This window comes from Biomphalaria glabrata, chromosome 4 (assembly GCF_947242115.1).
Source record: "Biomphalaria glabrata chromosome 4, xgBioGlab47.1, whole genome shotgun sequence".
NCBI lineage: Eukaryota > Metazoa > Mollusca > Gastropoda > Planorbidae > Biomphalaria > Biomphalaria glabrata.
This window is the reverse complement of record NC_074714.1, coordinates 10,562,863-10,588,828: the sequence shown is the minus strand read 5'-3', so window position 1 is coordinate 10,588,828 and position 25,966 is coordinate 10,562,863. Positions and strand designations below refer to the sequence as shown.

The 25,966-nt window shown below is 35.1% G+C and overlaps 1 protein-coding gene across 2 annotated transcripts in view; it reads left to right on the top strand.

The window, feature by feature from the left end:
- The first annotated feature begins 3,434 nt into the window (after window positions 1-3,434).
- Window positions 3,435-25,966, top strand: part of LOC106056532 (dynein axonemal heavy chain 3-like) — an 88,700-nt gene continuing 66,168 nt past the window's right edge. For both annotated transcript variants that reach the window (XM_056026527.1, XM_056026526.1), the window contains exons 1-4: window positions 3,435-3,679; window positions 20,654-20,746; window positions 23,267-23,435; window positions 24,126-24,234. In XM_056026527.1, coding sequence (XP_055882502.1) covers window positions 3,665-3,679; window positions 20,654-20,746; window positions 23,267-23,435; window positions 24,126-24,234 — 386 coding nt within the window. In that variant the 5' untranslated portion in view covers window positions 3,435-3,664. The remainder of the gene's footprint in view (window positions 3,680-20,653; window positions 20,747-23,266; window positions 23,436-24,125; window positions 24,235-25,966) is intronic.

Genomic DNA, 25,966 nt, shown 5'->3' with positions numbered 1-25,966 from the left:
GGCAGTCAGCTTGCGTGAACAATTAAAGAACAAAATAGTTGATTTTGAATTCTTTTCATTGGCTCTCGGTGATTCAACTGATGTAACTGGTGTAGCACAGTTGGCTATATCCATAAGGGCCTGTGACAGGAATTTCGAGATACACGAGGAACTAACTGAGCTCTATTCTATACATAACACCACGACAAGAGAGGATGTTGTTGTTTTTTTTTTTTTTTTTGAGAAATTACAGATGCGATATTGCAGTACAAGTTATCTTTGGTAAATGGTAAAGCTAGCTAGTCTAGCATCAACTGTGATTGGGGTTAGAAATGGTGTTGGTGCAAAGCTGCTTGATAAATAAGAGAGACTTATGCTAACTTTAAATTTGATCATTTTTAAAGCAACAATCACTAAGAAACATTATGCGCAAAGCCATTACAGTTTCAACATGTGCTAAGTCCATTTTCAGTCGCTATCAATTTTATTCGTGCCCGTGGCTTAAATCAACGCTAATTTTAAATGTTTCTGGATGACATTGGACATAAAATTGATTGTGTTCCATGCTACACAGAAGTCCACTGGCTCTCCTGTCATAAAGTATTGAAGAGAGTTTTTGCACTGCATCAGGAAATAGTATTGTTTCTGAAAATGAAAAGTGAACCTGTTGAACATTTCGAAACTGACGAAGTGGGTTCAGGATTTGGCATTTGCAGTTGATCTCACTGGTTATCTGAAAGACTTGAATTTGAAACTTCAGGGTAAAGACAAAATTGTCGCAACTGCATGTGATGATATGAAATGCTTTCAAGCAAAATTACGACTGTGGATAAACCAAATATCAAGAGAAAACTTTGTTCACTTCTCAACGTGTCAGGAACTAAAAAGATTAAATACGGCTACAACATTAGTTATGTATGTCCTACACCTGGAATCGTTATTAGATGCTTTAAATGACCGTTTTCGTGACTTCGTTTCATATTAACAAGATTTGATTCTGAAAATGCTGCTGATAATGTACAACTAGAACTGACAAAATTGCAGTCAGATTTTTTGTTGAAAGTGGATGTGCCAAAATTTGGCAGTTATTTACTTGAACGGTACGTTGAATAGCGGAAATTTGCAGCCATAATTCTTGCTACGTTTGCAAGAACTGATCTCTGTGAGCAGTTCTTTTCCATAATGAACTTTTTTTACAAAAATACCTCACCGTTCGAGATTATCTTATAAAAATTTGTCATCATTGATGAAAGTGTCAGTGGCAAACAAGCTTGTATCCCAGAAAATATGTTAAGCATAGGACAACGAAAATAATGCGTAATCATAGTAATTTTTAATTAGCAAATTGGTACAACAAATTTAGCTAACTAAGGAACAGGTATTCCATTAACTCTTTCTCTACTAGCTGACTTCATGACAGATCAAAGCGACAAAACATTTCTGTAAGCCACTTTGCTTCAATTCTATGTAGACTAACTGGTTCCGGTACTGGACGCTATATTTCGACACGCTAGCACTGCTGTTAACGTCATACCTCGGAGGAGCTAGATCCATGTTTTGTATATATATATATTGTCACAGCTCTCACAGCACGCAAGTCAAAAATTGCAACCAAGTAAAGATGCGAAATAACTCTTTAGAGTCAAGTACGTCGATAAGAAGTCGACCCTTCATTAAAACTAAAAGCATAACAAAATCTCCAGACTCCTAGCACGCACACCTTTAAATCAAACATAACACACAATGGACAATGTTAGTTAGGCCTACAACTTTAGATAAATAAGAAAAACTAAAAGAAAACAATAAATATATTAAATTTAAAAAAAAAGCATATATAATAGAAAGAACCACAAAATCACAGCGAACTATCTCAATACAGCAGGAATAAGCTCCCTTTTTATTTACAAAAATGAATTACTGCTAATTGATTAACTAATTTGTTAATTTTGTTTTATTGATTCGTGTATTGTCATTGACTATAGATAATAATGCGAAATTTCAACTTGATTCCGGAATGGAAAGTGGGAGAAAAACTGTAAAATAAAACACAAGGTTACAAAGACAGTTTGTGTGGAAACACAAACTCAAAATCGGCCCCCGAAGTGGTCTACCTAGAGTCTTCACTAGGATTCGAACACGGGACTTCTGGTTCCAGGTGCTTTACCACTCAGCCACGGCACCTCCATATATTCATTTAGCGTACACTTATTTTTTTTTTAAATAATAATTATTAACGTTATCCATACATTCAAAATTAATGACATGTTACTTATAATAGAAATAACGTGTACGAAAATTGTACCAGACAGACAAAAGTGAGTTGTAAAAACACCCATTCACTATATATCAGAAAATCGTCTTCTTTAAGTTCAGTCTCTTCTCATTGGTAGACTTACATCAGGCATACGAAGAAATTCTTTTCTCAGCACAGGTAAGGAATGAAAAACACAAAGTGTGGAGGTGATGATATTTGTTGTGACCTAGCATTTCCAAAATAGGTTTCCATCATTTTCATTTTAATCTCACAATGTTAAACCTTTACATCTATCTATCTATCTATCTATCTATCTATCTATCTATCTATCTATCTATCTATCTATCTATCTATCTATCTATCTGTCTGTCTGTCTGTCTGTCTGTCTGTCTGTTTTTTGTTGTTCTTCTACATTTTACACTGATCATACAGTTTGTAAAAATGTATTATGTTATACATCTTGCTTCTGTTTACATGTACTACTGTTGAAATATAAAATTGTGTCTCTTGAAAATTTTTCATCGGTTTGTTCATTGAAAGTTAGATAACTAGCCTATTGATGGGTAGAAGTTCGATAGCACTCAACACAAACATAATGGAAACTTATACACACATACAAGATATCCTTAACATATATATATATATATATATATATAGATAGATAGATAGATAGATAGATAGATAGATAGATAGATATATATATAGAGATAGAGATATAGATAGGCTATATAGTGGAACAATGTAGCTGGCTGGTCAAAAGGGAAGATATGAAGAGAGACAGAAAAACTATAAAGAAAGGAAAAAATGTTTCTACAGGGACAAAAAAAAAACGAAGTATTTTCTCTGTCTTAAACAATTAGCAACGCCGCTGTCCGTAGTGTACACGAAGTTACACATTAGCTAATCATTCAAGATAGTAGATCGATATCGAACAAAAATACAGCATGACTAAAGTGAAATAGTACCCTCGAAGTTTATTGCTTCATAACCTTTATTGGATCTCTTTTATATCTGTACAGGAGGTAGGCGTGGGTAGCACAGACAGGTATCGCTAGACTGGCATTGTTGTGGGAAAGGCGAAGAGAAAATGGCTAGGGGCGGGTAGTGAGAAGTTGGAGAGGGGGGGGGGGGGGGAACAAGAGGAAGTAATGGGTATATATAAAAGGTGGCTCGGTGTTCAATATTGTTGATTTCCAATGTCAAAGAAATCCGAGATTTCTACTCGGTTAACTTTATCGATTGAAAATTGATCCTTACACGAACCTCTTCCATTGCGATAATATATTTTCCATGATGTCCGTGAACAAGCAAAGTTAAACACTTAAAGGCCCACAACAAACATTGGCTGTGGTTGGAACGTTTACTGCTAGGGAGATTTGTTATTCTGGACATCATGAGCATATTTCTGGAGTAAATGACATGCCATGAAGGATGCCATACAAACAGGTATTTCTACAACACTGTAGTCCCAATTTTCTTTAGTTTTACTTTCTTAGAATTGATTATTTTAATTGATTTGTTTGTTTGTTGTTGTTTTTTTACAACAAAAAATAAAATGAAACAAACACGTAGGCTTAAATAATAATTAAATAATAATAAGGTTTGCCTTCGATTCCGAAGATTAATGAGGAAGGCAGTATTTCCCGTGGCTACGCAGCCATATAATAGTTACAGTTGTTTTTAAGGGCGTACAGCAATACGCAAAATATTTATAGAAAATGTAGAAGAATCAATATTATAATTGAAACAAATATGAATATAATTCTTAAAAAATATATAATCTCTACATAGTAGAAAAGTTCGTGATGTCCAAATAAAACGTGTTCACTTGAAGTCTTCTTTTTTCTGACGCTAACAAACTATTTTCTCTACCTTTTGTTTTTTCTCTTACCATTAATCATCTATATTCTTTTTCTCTATTACAATTTCTTTTAGTACTTTCCCCCCCCTGTCTAGATCTCTCTCTCTCTCTCTCTCTCTCTCTCTCTCTCCGACACACACACACCCACCCTATTTGTTTTCCCTTCCTCTATAAATGTTCAATGAACAGCGTGTCCAATTGTTTTAAGATTGTATCTCACACATAGAACCGGTCGCACATTTCTATTTCATGAGTTCCAATTATAGGCCTACAATCCTGTTACTTTCCAGTGTTGTTCATGTTGTGAAAAAATATTTAGTATAAACTTGAAGGATCTGTTACAGACATTAATGATTCTGACGTTTATTAATGTACTAAAATATTCTTTACATTTTCTTTTTAAGGATTTTAAAAAATTAGACCAACAGCTAGACCTATTAATTTTCTAATAGTTTTGATAGATAATATGCATTTTTTTAAAATAAGAAATATATTCATATGTTGTTAAAGTTGACAATACTTTTACCGAACTTATATCAACACACTCCGTCTGCCTGTCTGTCTGTCTGGGTGGAATGTTGTACACGTTATTTATCTCACTTCCCCTTCACGGATCAAGTTCAAACTTTGCACAATTAGCCTTATTCATTGTCGATAACTTATCGTGAATTTAAAAAAAAAAATAAGTCGTAATTAATTAATGTTGTTTTATATTGACACCGGGCAAGGCTAATGTACAGAGTTAGGGCGTTCGCTAAAAAAAATAAAAATAAGCTAACAATAGAATAATAAAACTTTCTATGTTTACAAGTATGCTACTTGAATAACTCAGTGGCAAATCAATACGCGCTCCATCATGGGGACTGAATTTTGAATTCCGATTCGGGTAAATTTCATTTTTCTTTTTTTTTTCAAAATAATTGATGCAGTTGTACTCAATATAAAATAGGTTTTTAAAAAAATATATATTATATGTTTAGCCTGTTGTAATATTGACTCCTACTATTGCTGCGAAAAGTCTGTGTGCGCAGTCTTACGTACTAACGGTATTAAGGATCAATGAGTTGTTGTCTACAAGTACATAGTAAAAGAGTTAAATTATAGTTAAACACGCAACATGATGTAATATTATTAGATGTAGGCCTACCAGTTCCGGCCATTGTGGGGCCTGGTTCTTATTATAGGGCCTATAGACCTATATACAAGGGGGGGGGGTGAGTCTTTCTGTCGTCGGTGGTTGTAAGCCTACGCTAAGTAATAGAAATGAAGTATGCGGCTTTGTGCGGCAATCCCGACTGGTCAATCCAGGGTCAGCCTTGTGTGCACTGGTTTATAATGTAAATATATACATAAGCTTCACGTCCTCTCCCATTTCTATTTTGGCTTCAGATTCGAAACTATCAAGTTTATAGACATTTTATGTCTAGCCCGCTCCTTTGCGAGAATGTAAAGTAGACATAACAATTGCAGAGCCCTATGCGAAACGAATTGCGCGGGACCAAGTCTGTGGGTAGGGATAAGGATATATTTAATAATTGAAATTATAGATTTTGTATTATTCTTTAATAAGTACAAAATCACGATCAAATTAACTTTACTTTACGAGCCTTCCATTTATCGAAGTCATACAGTACATCATTTAAATTGATTTTCCTACACATACCACACTTTTTTTTAGCAAGAATTGCCAAATTGTTCAATCTATCTTCATGAATTGTTGACCTCAAGTAATTCTTGATTAGTTTGAGGCGCGAGAAGTTTCTTTCACCAGATGCCACAGTTACGGGTATTGTTAAACATATTCTGAGTGCAACAAAGTAGTTTGGGAAAGCAGTGTATCTTTCATTAGTGAACAGATAAGCTAAAATTTTGGGATTTTGGCGGTATTTTGGTAGAATATGCCTTAAAGATTCCATTTCATCTGCTAATTTTTGCCCACAATTATCTGCTGACTGGTCAGTTGATGACGTCAATGCTTACTCAACATTCGCTGTAAACTTTCGTATGTCATCACGCTGAAGGCTCTTGTAGCTGAGAAACACAAATAGACTGTGGTTTGATTTCTGCTCTTCAAATCTCGGCACCAAGGATTGAATTGGAGTGTCCACAATCCTGTTGAAGCAATTTATCCTGTAGTCATGTTCAGCATTTCCACATATTTATCATACTGCCGTTGACGTTTGGCTGGAAAGATTGTAACAAAAAAACTTCCATGTTTTAGTCAATTCCTTTGCTGTCACACAAATCTGAACAAACCCATTACTTCTCAGTTACCTTAGCCAAGTCATCAAGTTGTTGTACGAATCCATTGCAGTGTTCAGATCTACTGTTTCATTTTGCAGTTCTTTACTCATGTTGTACCAATTTGTACTGCTTTAATGTTTCATACAGTGTTTCTGCTTCACTTTTAAGTATCGCATCATTAGTCTCTTCAGCTAATTCATCGAGTGCGTCCCAAATTTCAGTCAATTGATAACGAAGTAGGCCTACTTTCACACTATCAATTCTACATTATGCCACAGTGTTTCGCAAAAAGGTTTGACAGACAGATAGGAAACATGCTTTCTGAATTACGACATCTCTTGTAGATGCTGAAAAATAGTGTACACACGATGTATAGTCCCGAAAAATCCAAGTCAAAACAAGTTTGAATATTCCTGCTCCTTGTGTGAATTCGACGGGGGGGGGGGGCGCCTCTGAGTTTGTGTTATAACACAAACTCTCTTTATAATCTTGTTTTTTTTTTAAATAGCTATACTTGCCGCCAAGTGTCACTGTCTGCAAACAATAAGAGTACCATAATAATATAGTGTTGGAACGTTAAACAAAGGCAAAGGGCAATGACACTGTAGTTCTCTTTCTCTAAAAATCAATACAATACAATTCAACATTGTCTCTCAATATTTCTTTATTTACACTATATTTAAAATCATTTCTCCTTTCACACTGTCATCTTTTAAACTATTTTTATTTATTCCTTCTAACTCTAACATAATTTCTTTTTTTTCCCCATAATGTAGGCTTTTCCACACTGTATAGCTATACATCATATCTTTATGTATACTGTATCTTTCTATCCTATCTATAACAATATACTCACGAGGATACGGCAAAGGAGTGAAACGATCACATTTTAAACTATGACGAATAACAAAACGCCACATACAGCCCACAAACCTAAGTTGTATCGAGAACACAATCTCCTTTCATCAAATATATACAACAGTATCGTCACAACAATCATCTAAAAACGTTCTTAAAATACTCAGGCCTAAGTGAACTAGAAGAAGCGACGACAAATTTTAATAAAATGACCATCATGAACAAAATATGTTGTAACAGTGTTGAGCACGGTCCTTGGGTTTTAGCTCCAAAGGGCAAGTCCATCTAAACCGTTTTAAGGCGCATTCATTTCTTAATCTCGAACTTAATCAAAATTTGAACAAACTTCCTTATAAAAAATTAACGTACGCTTTATTAACAGTATGTACGCAGCTTTCAACTTCATTTGCTTGTGTCAAATGTTTGACATGTTTCGGATGCTCCTTCAAAGTTGACGATAATCAACGTCCTAGTTCAAACCTCCCGCAGAACGACGGGGGTTGGCAGCGGACAGGGTATGAACGAACGACAGTCCAGCGTGCACACCTCACGACCAGGCAGCCATCCTCTCATTGGATGTATGTAGGAACATAAGTGAAACAATATCTTCAAGTATTTATTCCCAAAGGAATCCTTAACTGAAGCTTAGTTGTGTGTTGCCTAGATGGGAGACGGAGACGCGCTAGACAATGACATTTTAAAACAACATTTGAAATAAATCGTTGCAAGTCAAACGAGATAGATTTTGCTCAACACGTGTCCGGCAATTTTAACAGTTCTTTTTTTCTTTGATGACAATCGAGTTAGTTTTAATGTTGTTGTTTTGTTTTTTAAATTATTTATTTGTAGTTACTGTCAAAGGTATTGAAGAACCTTCTTTGATGAACGAATGAAACCAATTATAGAAGAATTAAAATCACACAAAAACCATAAGCCAACACTTGATATGTATTTAGGTATTGTGCATTGATTTGTGATTTAAAAATAATATTTGTACATGCTCAATGAAACAAAAAATTAATTAACGATTTATCCTATTTCGAATTACTTGTCAATGTGTTAACACCTCGTCCTTTGTTTCCCGGCTTAAGCCCATGAAAAACAATAGTATGCACACAAATCTCTTAATTAAAAAAAAAAAAAAAGATATCTCCAGTCACATTCATGGTAAACCAATCAAGTGCTCAGACTTATCGTCAGTCAGCTGCATTGTTACTGGGGATACATTAAACTATAATAATTATAACAATTGTCAAAACTAATCCACTGAGAGAAACACAAAGTAAACAACAGAGACACACTAAAGTGACACACCGGAGACGGCGAAGAGACACACTGAAGAGGACACATTGAAGAGACACACGAACATAACGAAAACAAACAACAATAATTTAATTACTAACTTGATTTAGGTCCTCAGACGCCAGATTGCCTATATTATATTTTATAAATTTGAGAAAATCTTACGCTTGACAAGACAATGCGCTTTTTTTCCTCATAGCAGAGGCGAACTTTCGGAGTGGCGATTTGGGAAACCGCCCCAGGCCTGTGCCTGAAAAAGGGGGGGGGGCGATATGGGGAGATTCATAGTCACCATCAGCCCATCATACAAATATGCGGTGTCTCCTATAAGACCCCACTTAATGAAAAGGCCGCCACTGTTATTGGTTACTCTATGCTGTAAACATAATTTACGAAATACCAATAACCAGTCGACAAATGGAACTAACAATACCAATAACCAGTCGACAAATGGAACTAACAATACCAATAACCAGTCGACAAATGGAACTAACAATACCAATAACCAGTCGACAAATGGAACTAACAATACTAACGAATGTATTTATTTATCTATAAGTGAGAGGAGTATACTTGTACAGAGAAAAGAAAAAAAAAAGGATTCTAACTGATCATCTTTGGTAGTGTCATCAACAGATGAGGTAATGGCAGGGTCCTCGCTATTAGCATCTTGCACTTAAAGGCTTAACATATTAAGTGTATCAAACGAATGGCGTAACTTTAATTAACCCACTGTCACCTATTGCATTAGAGTTTCTTTCCATGCATAATGTATGTGCAACAAATGTTGATATACTGATCTAATGAATAGTAATAGTTGTTATTATTTTTTAAAAATTAGAAAAGGGTCCTCGCAAGTAACCATTAAATTGGGCCCGGCAATTTTTTAAGACCGACCCTGTAGATTTCAATACTCTTTTTTTTTTTGTACTTAAACTTATGTGTCCTCTTGTCGTGTAGCGGTATCTAAAATGTATCTTTTCATGCTACTCGTGGGAAGTTGATGTCTATTTTTCACACGTTTAGTAACTTTGCAAATGATGGCTTATGTGATGAATTATATTAAATTAGGTCACTTTATGCTACCAAAAGATTATAGGCACTGTTGCTTAAACTATTTAAGAAAAAAAGTAAAGCTCCCATCCCCCCCCCCCCCCCCATTAAAATAAAAAAGTAAAGTTCTCCTTTCCCCCAATTCAACTATAGAGACTCTTAAAGGCTGCATTTTAGATCTACGCAATTTACAAGCCAATGCTTAGAAATCAACCATTTCTCCATGAACTTAGGTGTCACAGGTCACTGGTCTACACAAACAGGGTGTTTGGCACTGCACAGGGTGTGAAAACATTCTCGGGAAGCCTGTAGTAATAGTGGCAAATTCAGCAAAATAAATGTCAGTTTAGCAAAACAGGGACAAACTTAGCAGCAAAAAGATGTCAGTTTAGCAAAACAGAGACAAACAACAAAACAGAAGTAGAGAAGACTCATTGCGATAGTTGAGATGGGGGTAGGCATCCTACCAGGGGCGGATTGGGTGTCATAATCGGCCCGGCATTTCTATATGATGCGGCCCACAAATTGTATGCCATATGATGGGCATCCAATCATATCTGACCTTAAAAGCATTGTGTAAAGTTTAATAATTTATCGAAACTATCGGATAAGCACTATTACTAAATGAATAAAGTATAACACTTGGAATGGTGACCTTTTAAAACGAAAAAAATTTTGTTTTGCATTTTATTTGAAAATAAATCTTTTTTTTTTTACATTGAATAGTTCAAATGGCATAATATTATTAAAATGTTTTTAAAATTCATTATTATAAAAATAATGAAATTTATTTTTTTTATTTATTGTAATAAAAGTCAAATTTTAGGAATGAAGTACATTTCTATTGAAAACCAATATTACTTTTAATATTTTAATTATTAAAATAGAAAAAAGTTGACATATCATTTGATCATGCAGATAGCTACTATCGATTTGTTTGCACGAACTAACACATAACCTGTTTCAAAACGCAGAGTTTATTACATTTAAAAAATGAAAATGTGAAGCACAAGCATAATTGCACAATGCGGAAGGCAATTCGTACATTATATTTTGAATTTCGGGGTTTTCATTGCGCCCCTTAGCCCACCCAACTCTAGCGGGTTGTTGACTTTAGTTGGGTGGAAAGTAAAAGCGGCTGGCCGTTGTGCTGCTTATTAACCATTGGCCAAAGAAGCAGATGACCTTAACATCATCTACCATTCGCAAGGTCTGAAAGGGGAATTTTACTTTACTCTCAAGGTCAAATACTGTTTTCTCAACAACTTGAAAATCCAGTTTGACTGTCTGCATCTTAGAGCTGGCTACACAAACAACAGAACATTAACTCAATTTGTTTGACGGTAATTTCATATCGTTACTTTCAGCAAAACTTATGCTGTCAAGACCATTTCATATTTTAGCAATACCTCTATGTATTTCGACCCAAGTCCATATCCTTGTCGTCTTATGGCGTTGAGCCCGCTCATTCATTAATGTTGTCATAATCATAACGTTGGTGAATCTCTAGTGCTTGCAAGAAAACATTCATAATTTTACTACATTACGTTGTTGGTCTCTTTATAGATTCATCCGAATATATTCACACTAAAGTGGATCTCTATCAGAAATAATGACCTTAAGTTTCTTGTTTATCGTTTAGTATGTATAACGATTTGACGTCTACTAGAAGCACTATAGGCCCTAGGCCTATACTCTATACGGATGTAAAATATTTACGACAATGCTTTATATTAGTATAAGACTTTAAATTGTAAAAGATTTTTTGTTAAATCACGACGCTTAAAGTGTCGCCTTTAAAGAGAATATTATAAAACCTTAAAACATTTAATTGGCATTTATCCGACCCATATAGCCAGTCCGCCTTAGCATCCTACCACCAATCTTTGTGACTATATCGTTTGGAAACCATCAAACTAATTAAAGTTTTCATTTTATTATTATTACATTGTATATGGATTTAATATAATATAGGCCTAATATAATATAATATGGCCTACATACACATTCTATTTCAGGCATATTGTATTATTTAAAGCCCACCCTGTGTATATGTCAGTGATATTGTGCATTCCAATTCTTGACAGCCAAATCTAAATATTATGTCCCAAGGAAACTCAAGCTCCAAGGCAATAAGCTGTATTCCAGTAGTCGAATTCACTTACAGTAGATGATTTAGGTGAAAAAAAATCGATAGTGATCGGTACTACCTTTGCGATCGATTTATTTTTCAAGAAACCCAGCACCAAGAATGAAAGCGGGTATTAGAACTCTAATGGGGGGTGCTTCGTTGTTGACGAACACGCGAAGACCCCGGGGGAAATCACAGCTCTTTTGTTTGCTTACATTTGAAATAAGAATACATGCATTTGTAAAGGTGGGAACGGGCATGAAGGGAGCGCACTTTACATTGAAAAATAAATCGATACTGTTTTCATTCGTATTAACTGCATGCATAGAACTTTGCCATTCAGAAATCTTGGCGGGTGAAGAAATAATTATGTCCCTTGAAATAATGAGGTACGACAATAAAGACAGTGACATTACAGGTTAAAGGGGGACAAATATGACGGGATAGATGATAGCAGAAAGAGTCGAAGGTCAGCGTGTGTGTTTTATTTTATTAGTATCATAACTGAAGTCACTGAATGTAAACAAATTCATTGGTAAAAAAAAAATAATAATAACAACAAAATAACAACATAAAAATTATTTTAAAATAGATTATAGCGCCTTTAAACAACTTATACACTATAGAGAATATAAAACGATTGTTCTTCTCTTAATAAATAGACACCTACGAAGGTCGTGTCACTAGTAGTACGGTTATAAAACCGGTACTTCACCAATTAATGAAGTTATTACCGAACGACGCATGAGTTTTGCGGGACATTCTCTCCGACAGAATAAATCACGATGAAATGGCGGCCGATAAAGCGCAAACAGGGGCGTCCTCATATAACTTGGCGATGTACACTCATAAAGGACCTCACAGCAGTGGACGCCGGCTAGGATGACGCCGCCAGTGGCCGATCTCCATTTTGCCGAACGCCGTGGGAGGATCTAATAAAAATGATTTTTCTTATATATATAGCTATGAGGGGGGAAGAGTTTGAAAATCCCCCCCGGTCTCCCTAATGAGTGTTCAAATTTTTTTTATATTAAATATTGCGCCATTATTTAATGCCATGATGTCAAATGTCGAAGCAGAGGGGCCTCTAAAGAAGTCAATCCCCACGGGTCCCCAAACGATGGCATATTCTAGCTCCGCCACTGGTTCAATTCTATCTAAAACTCCTTATGTCTAGCAGCCTTTCGGGTTTAACCAATCAATGTTTTATGTTTTATTAATGAAACATTTTAATAAAGATTGCCTACTGACCGTGTGGCATGCGCTTCGGTCTGTTATCACTATGGCCCCAATTTCGAGCCCCCGCCCCTAGCCACCCCTGCAGTCCTGCACAAGCTAGGAAGTATTAATCCTCCTTTCTAAAGGAATGTCTAAACAAAGCAAGTATTGTGAGCGTAAATATGTAGATATGTATATTATATATCTATATCTTCTTATCGATTTTTTTTTGTTTAAATTGTACTTGACTGTCTTAGGTCGTAAATGCTGCGATATGAATACAGTTTACATTATATTTAATGCATGAATACAAAGTGCTTTAGAATATAGCCAAGTAAATAAACCCATGGCTTCAGTGGCGTAGCTAGGAATTCGCGCAATCATTAGGGGATGAGGGGGGGGGGGGGGGCTTGACCTCTTTGGGGCCATGCATTTTGAGTAATATTTGATATTTAATGTAAAAAAAATTCGAACACTCATTTGGGGGACCCTTATAGTGGGGCGATTTTCAAATCCTCTCCCCCCCCCCCACTCTAGCTACGCCACTGCATGGCTTTTTTTTTTTTTAATCTGAAGAATGCAATAACATAAACTTGACCTTATCTGCACTTAGCCATCAGGCGGGTGTCATTCAATGCAGCGAGGCTAAATTTGTGAAATGAAGAGAGGGCTTCTAAAAACTGTACATTTTCACAATGGTATTTCTTTTTCAAATTATATGATTATTCAGTCATATCAAAGTAGTACCGATAAGTACTAAAGAGTGTGAATATTTTTTTTTTTGGATAAAGGTTTGGACTTATTAATTAGACAAAAGTGCAATGTAAATAGGCTGACATATTGTAAACAAATACAGGTGTGAACTATGTTATTCTCTACATTCTCTACTGTATCTGTTTTTTTTTTCTTAATTGGCAATTGTCTTTCACAACATACTGTAATTGGTGACATGCCAGGACTGCGTGTGTGTCCGTGTCTGTGTGTGCCTGTGTCTGTGTGACTCAAGAGGCGGTTCATTTTTTTCAGTTAACTTCAAGGTCTACAAATGATGGGCCGGGTAGAGGTGTTTGCGGGGGGGGGGGGGGGGGTTTCCTTAATTGTGAAAGATAATGTTTTTAAACTGCTCAACATGAGGAGACTAAATAAAGAGAGTTTAACCTTATCGGCTTAGAAAATACAAGGCTCAAGAAATGTAGGCCTACCGTATGTGTTGTTAATTGTTTTATTTTCATCAATGAATTACAGTTTTGTATTTTTTTAATAGCTATTATATAACGCAACTTTTATGCTTATATCGTGCTATGAGCGCTATGGTCCAATCTTTCGAATGGGCCAGTGAGGGTGGGGGTTTCCATGTTGCCTTAAGGCGCTCAGTAAATAACTCTGCTCGAGTCAGGTGTCGAACCTCGCACTTAGCCTCTCGGCCACACATCACATTCTAGTATCTGCCTTTGTATTTAATTAGCCCATCGACTTTCATTTTCTTAATGCCGTTAAGTACGCAAAAAATATTTGTGACTCTTTTCAGTAATAAGACAACGTATAAGTTTCTTCTTCTTGTACAATACAGACGTTACTTCAAAAAGAAGATGATTACGTCCTACGCGTCATGCATCTAGTTATGCATGTTGATCTGTGACTTAAATTCTGCCAAGTCATTGGTTTTCCTGGTGGGCTCAGGCAACCCATTCCATGCTCTAATAGCACTAGGGAAGAAGGAGTATTTGTACTAATTTGTCCTAGCATATGAAACGAGGAATGTGCCTTTATCTTTTGTGTCTTTCTGAGTATTTTACTAGATTTTGTTTTAGTTTCAATATGGAGATTCCATGACAGTTTTTCATTTATTATAACATCTATGTATTTTGCGTATTTAGTCTATGTTACTGGTTTACCATGAATAAGATAAGTGGAATTTATTTGTTGTTTTCTTTTTGTTACTCTTAATAGCTGACATTTTTCTGGGTGGAAAGACATGCTCCAATTTAATTCCCATTTCTATAATTCATCTAATTCTCTTTGTAAAATGTCTGTATCTTGTGTTGTTTTTATTGTTCGATATATTATGCAATCGTCTGCAAATAATCTGACTTTTGTTCCTGAACTAATGCAATTTGGTAAATCATTTTTGTAAATTAAAAATAGTTGTAGTTTCTCAAGAGATGGGCTTGTTCGTTCTTTCACGTTGGACAAATAGGTTTTCTTATTGCCTGTCAAGAACGATTCTGTATTACATGTATTTTCTGGGAGGTCGATGTTGATGTTTAAATCCCTATTTTTTATGAATCATTATTGAATTGGTTTAGTCCAATTATATTTTTTTTCTTTCATTCAAGACTTAAAGAAAAGAGAAAATTAGAGCACCTCAGATTGTATTTTAAAGAAATTTGATGATGACGATCTATTTAAACTATCCCATATAGGCCTACTCTAGATCTTGTTCTAGTTCATCTCAATAGTTTTATCTAAGAACTTCCGCCTATCCCTGCCTCTTATTACTATTTCCACGCTAACAGATTTAATTGCAGCATCAGACTGGATGTAAGCTCTGCACATTTTCACCAAAGACTTCTAAATTTGTCATCAGTTTGAAAATGGGTCGCTTGTACAGGATCAAGTTGAGTAAAACTTTCCTCAGCTTCCACCAAGAAAATGTTGAATGACCTTGAGGTAATGCATACGGAACGCAATCATAAATCGACGGACATTTGCAGACATTCTCCAACTTGGTACATCGAGCTGAGAAAATGCTAAACTGTTTGTATTGTTAAAGATGACCCTGATGACGTCAACAATGTTTTATCTTTCCACTAATCTACCATCACATACCAAACTCTATTAAACATTCTTTCTGTTGGTGCCGAGCAGACACTTATATATAAATGCCGAGTTATATTGCATTACCAAAGGTAGAGACTATTATTTTTGAACTCTAAATCTAAAATATCGTGCGCTTTGAAGTAAAGAAATAGCAAGTTCAAATAATTATTAAGTAGGGCCTATACTCTAGATTGTATAAAACATGTAGATCTGGATTATATTACAAATTATATATTGATCAGTATAGTGTCTGTTATGGAGTGTGTGTGCGTATTTCTATTGACTGATGAATTCTGATGTAACCTTAAGTAGGGTTGAAGCAGATTAGTGATCTTAGACGTAATATAGCATCAAAACGGAGTGTACTTTATCTAAAGTTTATTTCTATGTCACACAAAACAAAATGAAAACACTTAAAAAGGAATTGTACGTTGATTGTGTCGACGCTAAAAGTACTATTATCAAAGTGTACAGAATGCTTAAACAAAAAAAAAACCCACTTCTTATTAGTAGATAGAAAGTGTTGACTTAGCTAACAGGCAAAGTGTCTGTTGATAAGATATTACTTTGTGTCGACTTTACATTCAAAACAAATCCAATCATGTTGACATACTGGCATAGCTGGTCACATTCAAATACAATATATTGAGTCTACGCGGGAGGTAGGGTTTAAGTTTATTTGGTACGTTCTTGGTCACATTGCAGTTCGAAAATGCGATAAAGTCATACAGTAAGAACTTGAACTTCGCTTAACTTAATTCGCTGTATCCGATGTTCGATGTAGAGCCGTGTCATTTATATAGCCTCATTCGGCAGTGGGAAGATGAAAGTGCGTGATTTAAACACTTAGCCTGATACTTCATGTTTCTTAAATGAACTGAACAAATCATGAGTCTCAAATGTCTTTTTTAGTAATCCATCAAAAGTTTCAGTTTGCCCGAATGAAGTGAACAAGTAGATTTCTAGTCTCTGTATTCCGTTCGTAATTCTATTGTACAGTAATAGATATACATTTTAAACGTTTTACACCACTAAAAAATAAAACTTGTTTTTTTTTTTTTATAGTAACGTTTGTGTTTGCTCATAGACATTATTGTTAGGCGAAGTTCGGAAATTTCTTATGTATTACTAATGACTAGTCTTGTCTAAGCTGTAGATCTAGGCTAGTGTATCGTTAATTATAACTTCCAATTAGCAATCTTTGCTACGAGTTAAAAAAAATATTTAATAAGCCTACTGTAAATCATTTTTTCAAGCCAGTTTATAATTAACTGCTTACTTAGGTTTGTCTTAACCAGTAGAGATTCATGTCTCTTCGCAAAAAAAAAAAAAGCGATTATGCTACATGTAGCCTATTCCCACAGACTCTATAAATGTTTATGGCTTTCACGTAATGGGCCATTGCATACTAAGCTCTGGCGATTGTGTTTATTTAATAGTCTACAGTTATTTTGGTGTTTGTCGATACTAGCACAGCTAAACTGATGTAGGCGTGTTATGTTCTTAATGTAGAACCTGAAGTAAACCTGATCAAACTTCTTTTTATAACTTTTATTAATAAACATACACAGCTTTCAAATTCAATGTAGGTGTAGGCCTATGTAAAAACACAAGTTAAAAATAATCTTGAATATTTAATCAAATATAACACACTCTGAGAAAGATTCACGTCTAGATGTCACGCGTCTCTCACTAGTTCTCCTCTTCTTCAACTTTCATAGCTTTATTTATTAACTTTAACTACGACAGAGCAATTCGTGGTTTCATCAGAATTGATTCAGCGTACACAACCAAAATATCTGCCCACCCTTGCATCAGAAACACGCACATAATCTCCATAACTGTGTTGAAATATAAATCTAGTTTTTCACAGTAATATAGCTTATAGGATAGGCTACTGAAAAATCAAAGCGATTTTATTCTGAAGAAATGTAAACATAAAAGCAGATATAGGCATACATAACGTATGACTTCCACTTAAGGCTTTCAAATAGTTAAAATCAACGTTTTATCTAACGATGCATATAAACAAAGTACAGCTTATTACTGGCATTAGAGTAATATTTTTAATATCGCTTTTCAAAACAGTCTATAAATTTTTTTTTGTATTTATATAAATTACAGACGTTTCTTCAAAATAGAAGATAATTACGTTCTACGTCCATGTGTCAATCTAATCATGTATGTTAATCAATGACTTTAAATCTGCCTAGTTGTTGGTTTTCCTGGCTGGCTCAGGCAAACCATTCCATGATCTAATAGCACTAGGAAAGAAGGAGCACATATAAAAATATTTCTATAACATATATATATATATATGTATATATATATGTATATGTTATACCATGGGCGTAGCCAGGAGTTTTTTTCGGGGGGGGGGGGGGGGGGTTGGGGGGGATTCCCCCCTCCCCCCCGCGCGAAAAACAATTATATATATATGATATATGTGTGTGTGTGTGTGTGTGTGTGAGTGTGTGTGCGTACATAATTAATCTTTATTACATTCTGACCCTTTCGGAAGACGTTTATTATGCCCTAGAATAGATTCTTCCTGGGATTAGTGGAAAACTTGTAGACTCCCCGCCCTTGCTAGCAAGGGGGTATGGGGGGAGCGCTGCGAGCCAAGCACTATTTCTGGTATTGAAAGCCAACAAAATGCATATTCTGAGGTATCTACAGTGCATTATCTTGTTATTAAAAAGTTTTATTTCAAAAACCTAATGTGCTATTCTTACTGACTTAGACCCTCTCGCGCCGTTCGGCGCATTTTCTGACAAGCTGTTTCCGCAACTCTTATTTTGCGTAATTCATTTTGTCGGAGAATATGTCCCGCAAAACCTCATGCGACGCTGTCACAACCTTACCAAGGGTTCGACTCACAGTTCGGCATATGATTTCTTTGATTTAGACCCGATCTCTATAACTGACTCCTAAAATCTGTCTTAGCCATTTTTGTTGAGCCACATTTAGTGTTTTTCAATTTTGGCAGAAGACTCACACTTTATTAATGGAGCCCAAGCCACTGGTAGAAATTTGTAACCTTTCTTGACTAAGCTTTTGGAATTATATGCCTGTATATAGTTTTAGATTTTATATCGAAAAGGAAAGTTTTTTCGTCAAAATCATCTGTTGAGGGGTTTTAAACTAAAAAATCTCTGTTTTTTTTGTTTTGTTTTTAATTCAAAACCCCATTTAGCTACGATCATAGAATTTGGTGACTGTAGTTTGCTTTAAAATAATATTGAAGAGAGAGGTTTTCTACTCTAAACGCTCTGTAGGGGAGTTTTAAACTCAAAACCATCTGGAGGGGTTTTAAACTTTAAAGAAAAAGCCATCTGGAGGAGGGGGATGGAGAAGAGGTAGTTTTTAGCTTCAAACCCCGCTGGCAGGGGGTTTTAAACTCGAAACCCCTTTGGCTACGCTAGTAGATTTTATAGTGTGTAATTTGCTTTTTTTTATATTGAATAGGTACTTTTTAGCTTCAAACCCCAACTGGAGGGGGGGGGGGGGTTAAACTCAAAACCCCTTTGGATACGCTCATAGAATTTTGAGTGTGTAATTTGCTTTTTTTATATTGGAGAGGGGTTTATCGTAAATTTTGGAGGGGGTTTTAAAATCAAAATCTTCCTTAATTGTGCTGATGGAATTTGGGGATTGTTGTTTGCATTTTTTTGTTTTCTTTTATAGAAGAGGGGGATTTAACTGCAAAAACCTCTGGTAGGGGGTTTAAAACTCAAAACCCCCTGGTAGAGGGATTTGTATCTCAATACCCCCTGATAGGGGTTTTTTAAATCTCAAAACCCCCTGGTAGGGGGTTTTAAACTCAAAACCCCCTGGTAGAGGGTTTTTAACTCAAAACCCCCCTCGGCTGTGCTGTGGTAAGTGATGATTTAGTATTAAAATCTCACCTAAAATAAACAAAATGAATCAAAAATCAGTCACTTAATTCCGTTCCAGGAGGGGGGGGGGGGTTGAACCCCCCTCCCGGCTACGCCCATGTGTTATACCCTATAACATATATCTTTGTGTCTTTCTGAGTATTTTATTAGTTTTTTTTTTATTTTTAAATTATGGTTCAGTGTTGTATGCATTATTATTGCTTTACTTTTTAGTCTTTTGTCCTGAAGGTTCTTTAAATTTATGCATTTTACTAACGGTATTACTGTAATCAAATGTAAATATTCGTTTTTATAAATCTTGTAGCTGGAGAGAACATTAAAATTGTCTATTTGCTTTTAAGTATCTCTGCACTGCCTTAGTTCACTGTAAACACAGATTATTGTTAGCAAAAGATAAATTCTCACATCTGCATTATTTTAAGTTTATAAAAATCTTTGCTTGATTTGCAAACGCTGAAAACGCTAAACAATTAAGAAATCCCAAGTGCTGTTGCATAGATTATTGACAACAAACAAACAATTTGGACACATATTAGAGATAATGTTTATAAGAAAGCTTTACGAATTTAGAACATAAATAAACAACAATTGTAATATTTCACCATCACATAAAAACTACAAGACACAGATCACGACAGACACAAAAACCTCAGCAATGAAACCATTTCATAAGACCAACTTTTTTAATGTTAACTTCCTATGTAATGTTTTATTGAAAGTGTGGTGGTTATGAAAGTATACTTTGTGTGAGCTATCGTTATCTTTTAATGTTTTGTTATGTTTAATGCACAATGGTAAGAAACATTTCTTTAAGGATAATAAAGAGGATAATTAGTATCACCCAATACCGTTAGCAGCCAGGTTCGACGGTTTCAATCCTTATTTTGCTGATAATTCGCACATTATCTCCTACTGCTGTGCAGGTTGTTTAGGGTTAATAGTAAATTAGTATTAAGAAGGGATATCTGTAACTTGAAAAGCAACTAATATACTCAATGTATTATTTTATAGTGCAGTGCTCAATCTATTTTCAGTTCCACAGAGCAAGTGTTTCCCAGCCAAATGAGTTTGAACTCCAACACAGACCTCCCCATATTAACCATCTACCTCCATTAAGTGCACCATGGGTATGTTGACTACTAGATAAATGTCTGTGTATGTGTGTGTCTGTGGAGGAAATACGAGTTGCAATGTATTCGTATTTTGCATTCTACGATTATATTTCAATTCCTACCATTAGTTGCACTTTCTTCATGGAAAAACTTGGAAAAGGAAATAGTTCTAGTATTTTGAAAACGACTCTAACGTTGTTTTTTTTTTTTTGTTGTTATCTTTGAGAAAAAATGACGTGCTAATTGGCTACACTGTGAAAACTCTGGTTTAACCGTTATAATTTTTCATAATTAATTAATCATCTCAAATTTAAATTTCGCCCAAGTCTTTTTATGAATGAAAAGATATTTAAATACATGTACATTATGTCAGATGACTTCAGCGGGAATAGCTGCACTTGACTCGAGCATACTTAGCCTCTCGACCACGCTTCCCACCGTAATATAATATTTTTGCAATAATAAAACATTACAAGAAATAGAATGATAGCCCACCATCAGCTTCATAACGTAGTAACTGATTTAAAAAAAAAACAACTTTTCTACATTACTTGTTAGAATAAGCAGACTAAGAAAGGTGAAATTCACAAGAAATATATTCTTTTGACTGGGTTTAATTTTGCATACAAATGATTATAGGCTGATTTTACTGATATCCGAATGACACAGATATGAATGTCGACGTAACCTACTTCTTGTACGCCGCGACAGTCGTGGGTAATTTAATATAATGGTACTAGTCGACCCACGCGTAGCATACGCCGTTATTTTGCAGGGCCGGCCTTAGGCCAATGCAACCTATGCGACCGCAGTGGGCCCCGCACTTTCAAAGGACCCGCGCTAATTCAATGTGTAAATTATTAAATTAAACCATTTTATAACTTATAACAGAATTTCCTCAGCCTCCTGATTTACCAGGAGCTCCTTGAAATCTCCTGAAATTACAAAATATATGAAAAGTCATGGAAATCTCCGGAAATTATTAAAATCTTTTGAAAACTAAAAAAAAAAAAATTCCTGAAATATATAGACAAAAAATTGTCATTTTGGGGTGTCATGCAAAATGGAAAACGCCACTCCTACGCGCGATGAAAAAAAACGCTTTATGCAATACCCGTAATTGTGGAATCTGGTGAAAGAAGCTTCTCGCGCCTCAAACTAATGAAGAATTACTTCAGGTCAACAATTCTCGAAGATAGATTGAAACATTTTTATGATATACTGTATAACTTTGCTACACTCAAGGCTCGTAAAGTAGTTCTGGACGTAGTAAAGAATGAATAAAATGCAAAGACGAATTTATTTTCTAACACAAACTCTTAAATTTCACTTATTATCCGTATCCATACCCAAACTTGGGCCCACGAAATTCGTTTCGCATAGAGCCCCACAACGGTTGAGTCCGGCCCTGTTGTTTAGTGACGGGTGAATACAGAGTAGATTACTTGTTTTTCTCCCCCCCCCCCCTCTTTTTTTCCACCGCTAAAACTACGTGGGGTAGAAATAAAAAAGAGTGATCTTTCCATGACTTCCTGGTCACAACGGTTAAGTCCGACCCTGCTATTTTGTGACGGGTGAATACTACTTGTTCTCCCCTCCCCACACACACTTTTTTTTTCGTAGGCTAACTCTAGTCCGACTTGCAGAAATAAATGAGTGATCTTTTCTTTACATCTTGTCCAAACTCTTGAGCCATGAAGAGAATTATATATAAATATAGATACTCAGATGCTCACTTAGCAATAAATAAATATAGCCTAGACTGGGTGCGCGATGGCTGAACGGTAAAAAACTTCGAACAGGGAATTCTCGAGTTTGAATCCCGACCAAGACTGAGATTTTGAACTTCAATCCTTTTAGGTCATCCTCAAGTCCACCCATCTTACTAGAGGAAAGTTGTGCTGGCAACATGACATGTCAGCCATAGAAACAGATGAGCTGAACATTCATCTTCCCCTTGGAGCTCGAGCTCTATAATGGAAGCTTTATTGCATATGAACTGATAAAAACTTTTATCATGGGCACTTTTTTTTAGCAATGTTGTCACCATTAGAAATGTTTTATTGTATTTTGTTTAAAGTTCTCTTATAATGTTTGTCCTTATAAGAATCGACATAGTCTAGCAAACTTTTCTCCAAATGATTCACTATAGTAAATAGGTAACTATATTTTCAGTACAATGTTAAATAAGAATGTGTGGAATTTATTATGCAAAACGAATACAACTTTAGATGTTTAGTGCAACTTAAATTATTGTTATTTTTGTAAATATGTTACTTCGAAGCATACATGTTAAAAAAACAATGTCTTTAAAAAAATACATTTATGTTTAATGACGTACCTTTTAAATTTATAATCTTAGAACTATAGGGGCTATTTGATTTGGACCTGTCAAACAGTCTAGCTTCAGGTTGTCAGAAGGGGAAAAAATCTCATATAATTACAGAGTTGTGCTAATGTTTTATTAAGCGCTATTCTACTAAGGATTCACAATCAAATATCTTTCACTGTAACATGTAACATTGTTTGCCTCAGCCGGCCCTAAGTGAGACCCCTAAAATTGTTGAACAAGGCTCCTATACCAAAGCTGTTCCAGTCAAGCAGAAGAAATTAGTTCGAGGCGTCAGTGATTGCATAGGTAGCAACTATAGTCCTAGAGCTGCTCATTTAACTACCTCACACATTTACGAAACTACTAAACAAGGTAGGTAACTCGTAGCCTTATTATAGCCTTTCTCAGTCTTTTGTTCCTTGAGTACCTTCCTAGTTGGGCGTTTCATTTCCTAAGAATTCCTTTCATTTAACAACCTCGGTAAGTATCTGAAATTACACTAGTGTTGAAAAACGTCGTTTTGGCGCAAGAGATTCTGACGACAATTTATATATAAAAAAAATTTTATTAATAAAAAATCTTCTTTATTCACGCTACTATATTATACCATGGATAGTAGTATATCCCCCCTCCCCCAAAGAAAGTTGTAGTAATTTTGACAATTTCATGAACGCATATTAGGAACTATGTATGGCTGCCTGGTCGTAAGATACTCGGGACATGTCTGAATGTTCCCGGGATCGAACCCAGCTGGAAGAGATCCCCAGTCAACATATGCCTACTAGATGAAACAATCATTGAAGCTAACAGTCTAATGATTAATGACTGGACAGTAAAGTTCATATTTGTGGGAGCTATGGGGTATTTTTTTGCTTGAGATTTTTAGGGCCGACAAATTTTAGGCCACTTATTTGTTTTACATTATCAGTACATGAACTTTTCTATCGCTATGGAATTTTTTTTTTGTTCTATTGAGTTATCCTTTAAATAGTAAAAGGTTAAAGCAATTATGTCGTTAAAAAAATGGTTCCGTCTCACCATGTTGACTACCATTGATTCCAGCTTACACAACTGAAGAGACCTACTTTCTATCGCCAAGAAGGTCAACGGTATCTCTGAATTCTTCCAATGGTCATCCTAGTTGGACTTCACCCTTGACAAAAAGTAATAAGTAAGTTGCTTGGTAGCCTCTACCACGTAGGCCTATACATACAAGACTATTTTATTTTGAGAGTTATGAAAATGTATGTAACATACATAGACATAGAAAATTAGAAATATATAAAGTAATATATCAGAGGTTTTGCGTAGTGAACGTACTACAACTGTGTGTGTGCTATCGAGATTCTCTACTCCGCTCCTCACTGTTTCTCATCGAAAACTTTGATAGATCGCTATTGTAATTAGAGAATGGAATGGGTTGCCTTAATCAGCCAAGAAATCAAAGACTTGGCAGAGTTTAAGTCATTGATTAACATGCATGACTAGATTAAGACATGAAATGCGTAGGTCTTTTTTTTGAAGTCACCTCTGTAGTGTATAAGATAATATCACAGATTCCACAAGAGACAAAGGCATGTTAAAAGTCATACAGTCCACTTTTAAAACACTAATCTTTAATTGAAAAAGTATCTCCTTTAAAAAAATATAGATTAGAATATATTGCACACAATCATAGGCACTTATAAAAGACTTAGACCACTTTCAGAGACATTAGAGACCACTTTTGTTAATTCACTTTTATGAGGTTATTATGTTGATGTTATTGACTGCTTAGGTTAAAAGCTAGCTGCTCAACTGGGGGACTCAAGTTCTAATTCGGATAGAGAATGGAGACTTAAAATTTGTTTTTGCTAATTTCATTTTAACATTTGCCATTTTAATTTTAAAAAAAAAGGTATCATTGAGTTTGGTACAGCTGGGTTTCGTATATGTATTGTATTTTTAGCGGCGCACCGAAAGGGGAATAGACGCTATTAATTTTGTGTGGTCTGTCTGTCCGTCAGTCCTGTTTAGATCTCGTAAACTAGAAAAGATATTGAAGATCCGACATCATGATATTTTAGGCCATTCAAAATTCTGATGCAACGGCTACTTTTTTTTTCTTTTCTGAAAGCGAAAAATTTAATTTTTAAAACATGCAAAATGTTTTTTCATTAAAAAACACCATTTTAACAACTATTCACTATATTATTAGTAAAAAACACTGGATGCTATATAGTAAGGGAGATAGGGCCTACCATTTACCATATTTAAACACATTTATGCTAACGGCTTTAGATTTTTTGTCAAAAATTGTTTTTTTTTACAAATCTATTGCTAAATTAAGTAAGTTCTGTCAGACTAACGACTACATTTAAAAAACTTTTTTTTAAAAATGTTTACCTTTTTTTATTATGAAGAAAAAAAAATATTTAATAGCCATATAAATGAAACCTAATTCAACAATTAATAAGTAGTTTTTCATAATATAGTGTGAACTGCAATACATACAAACCTATTTTGAGACTTTGAATAAGAGATTGAGTCACAGTCTCAGTTGACATTGCCTGATTTAATGTTCACCTCAGGTTAAGACCTTGAAAAGATTCGTTGTTCGTGTTTGCATCTATATTGTTATTGTTGTAGTAGTAATGCTGAGGTGGACAATTGTGGTCAAACAGACTTGAATGTCTTTATATAAAACAAACATAAAAAAAAAACGGTGCTAACACAGGGAAGTTCAATAACAGACAAGGTTACAAAGACAGTTTGTGTGGTTACACTAAACTCAAAATAGACCCCGAAGGAGTCCACCCAGGCAGGTAAAAAGGTTTTAATATTTTCAGAAATAATATCAGAATGAAATTCTATTAAAGAAAGAAGGTTGACATATCTTGTGTGGTGCCCCAACGGTCCAGCAG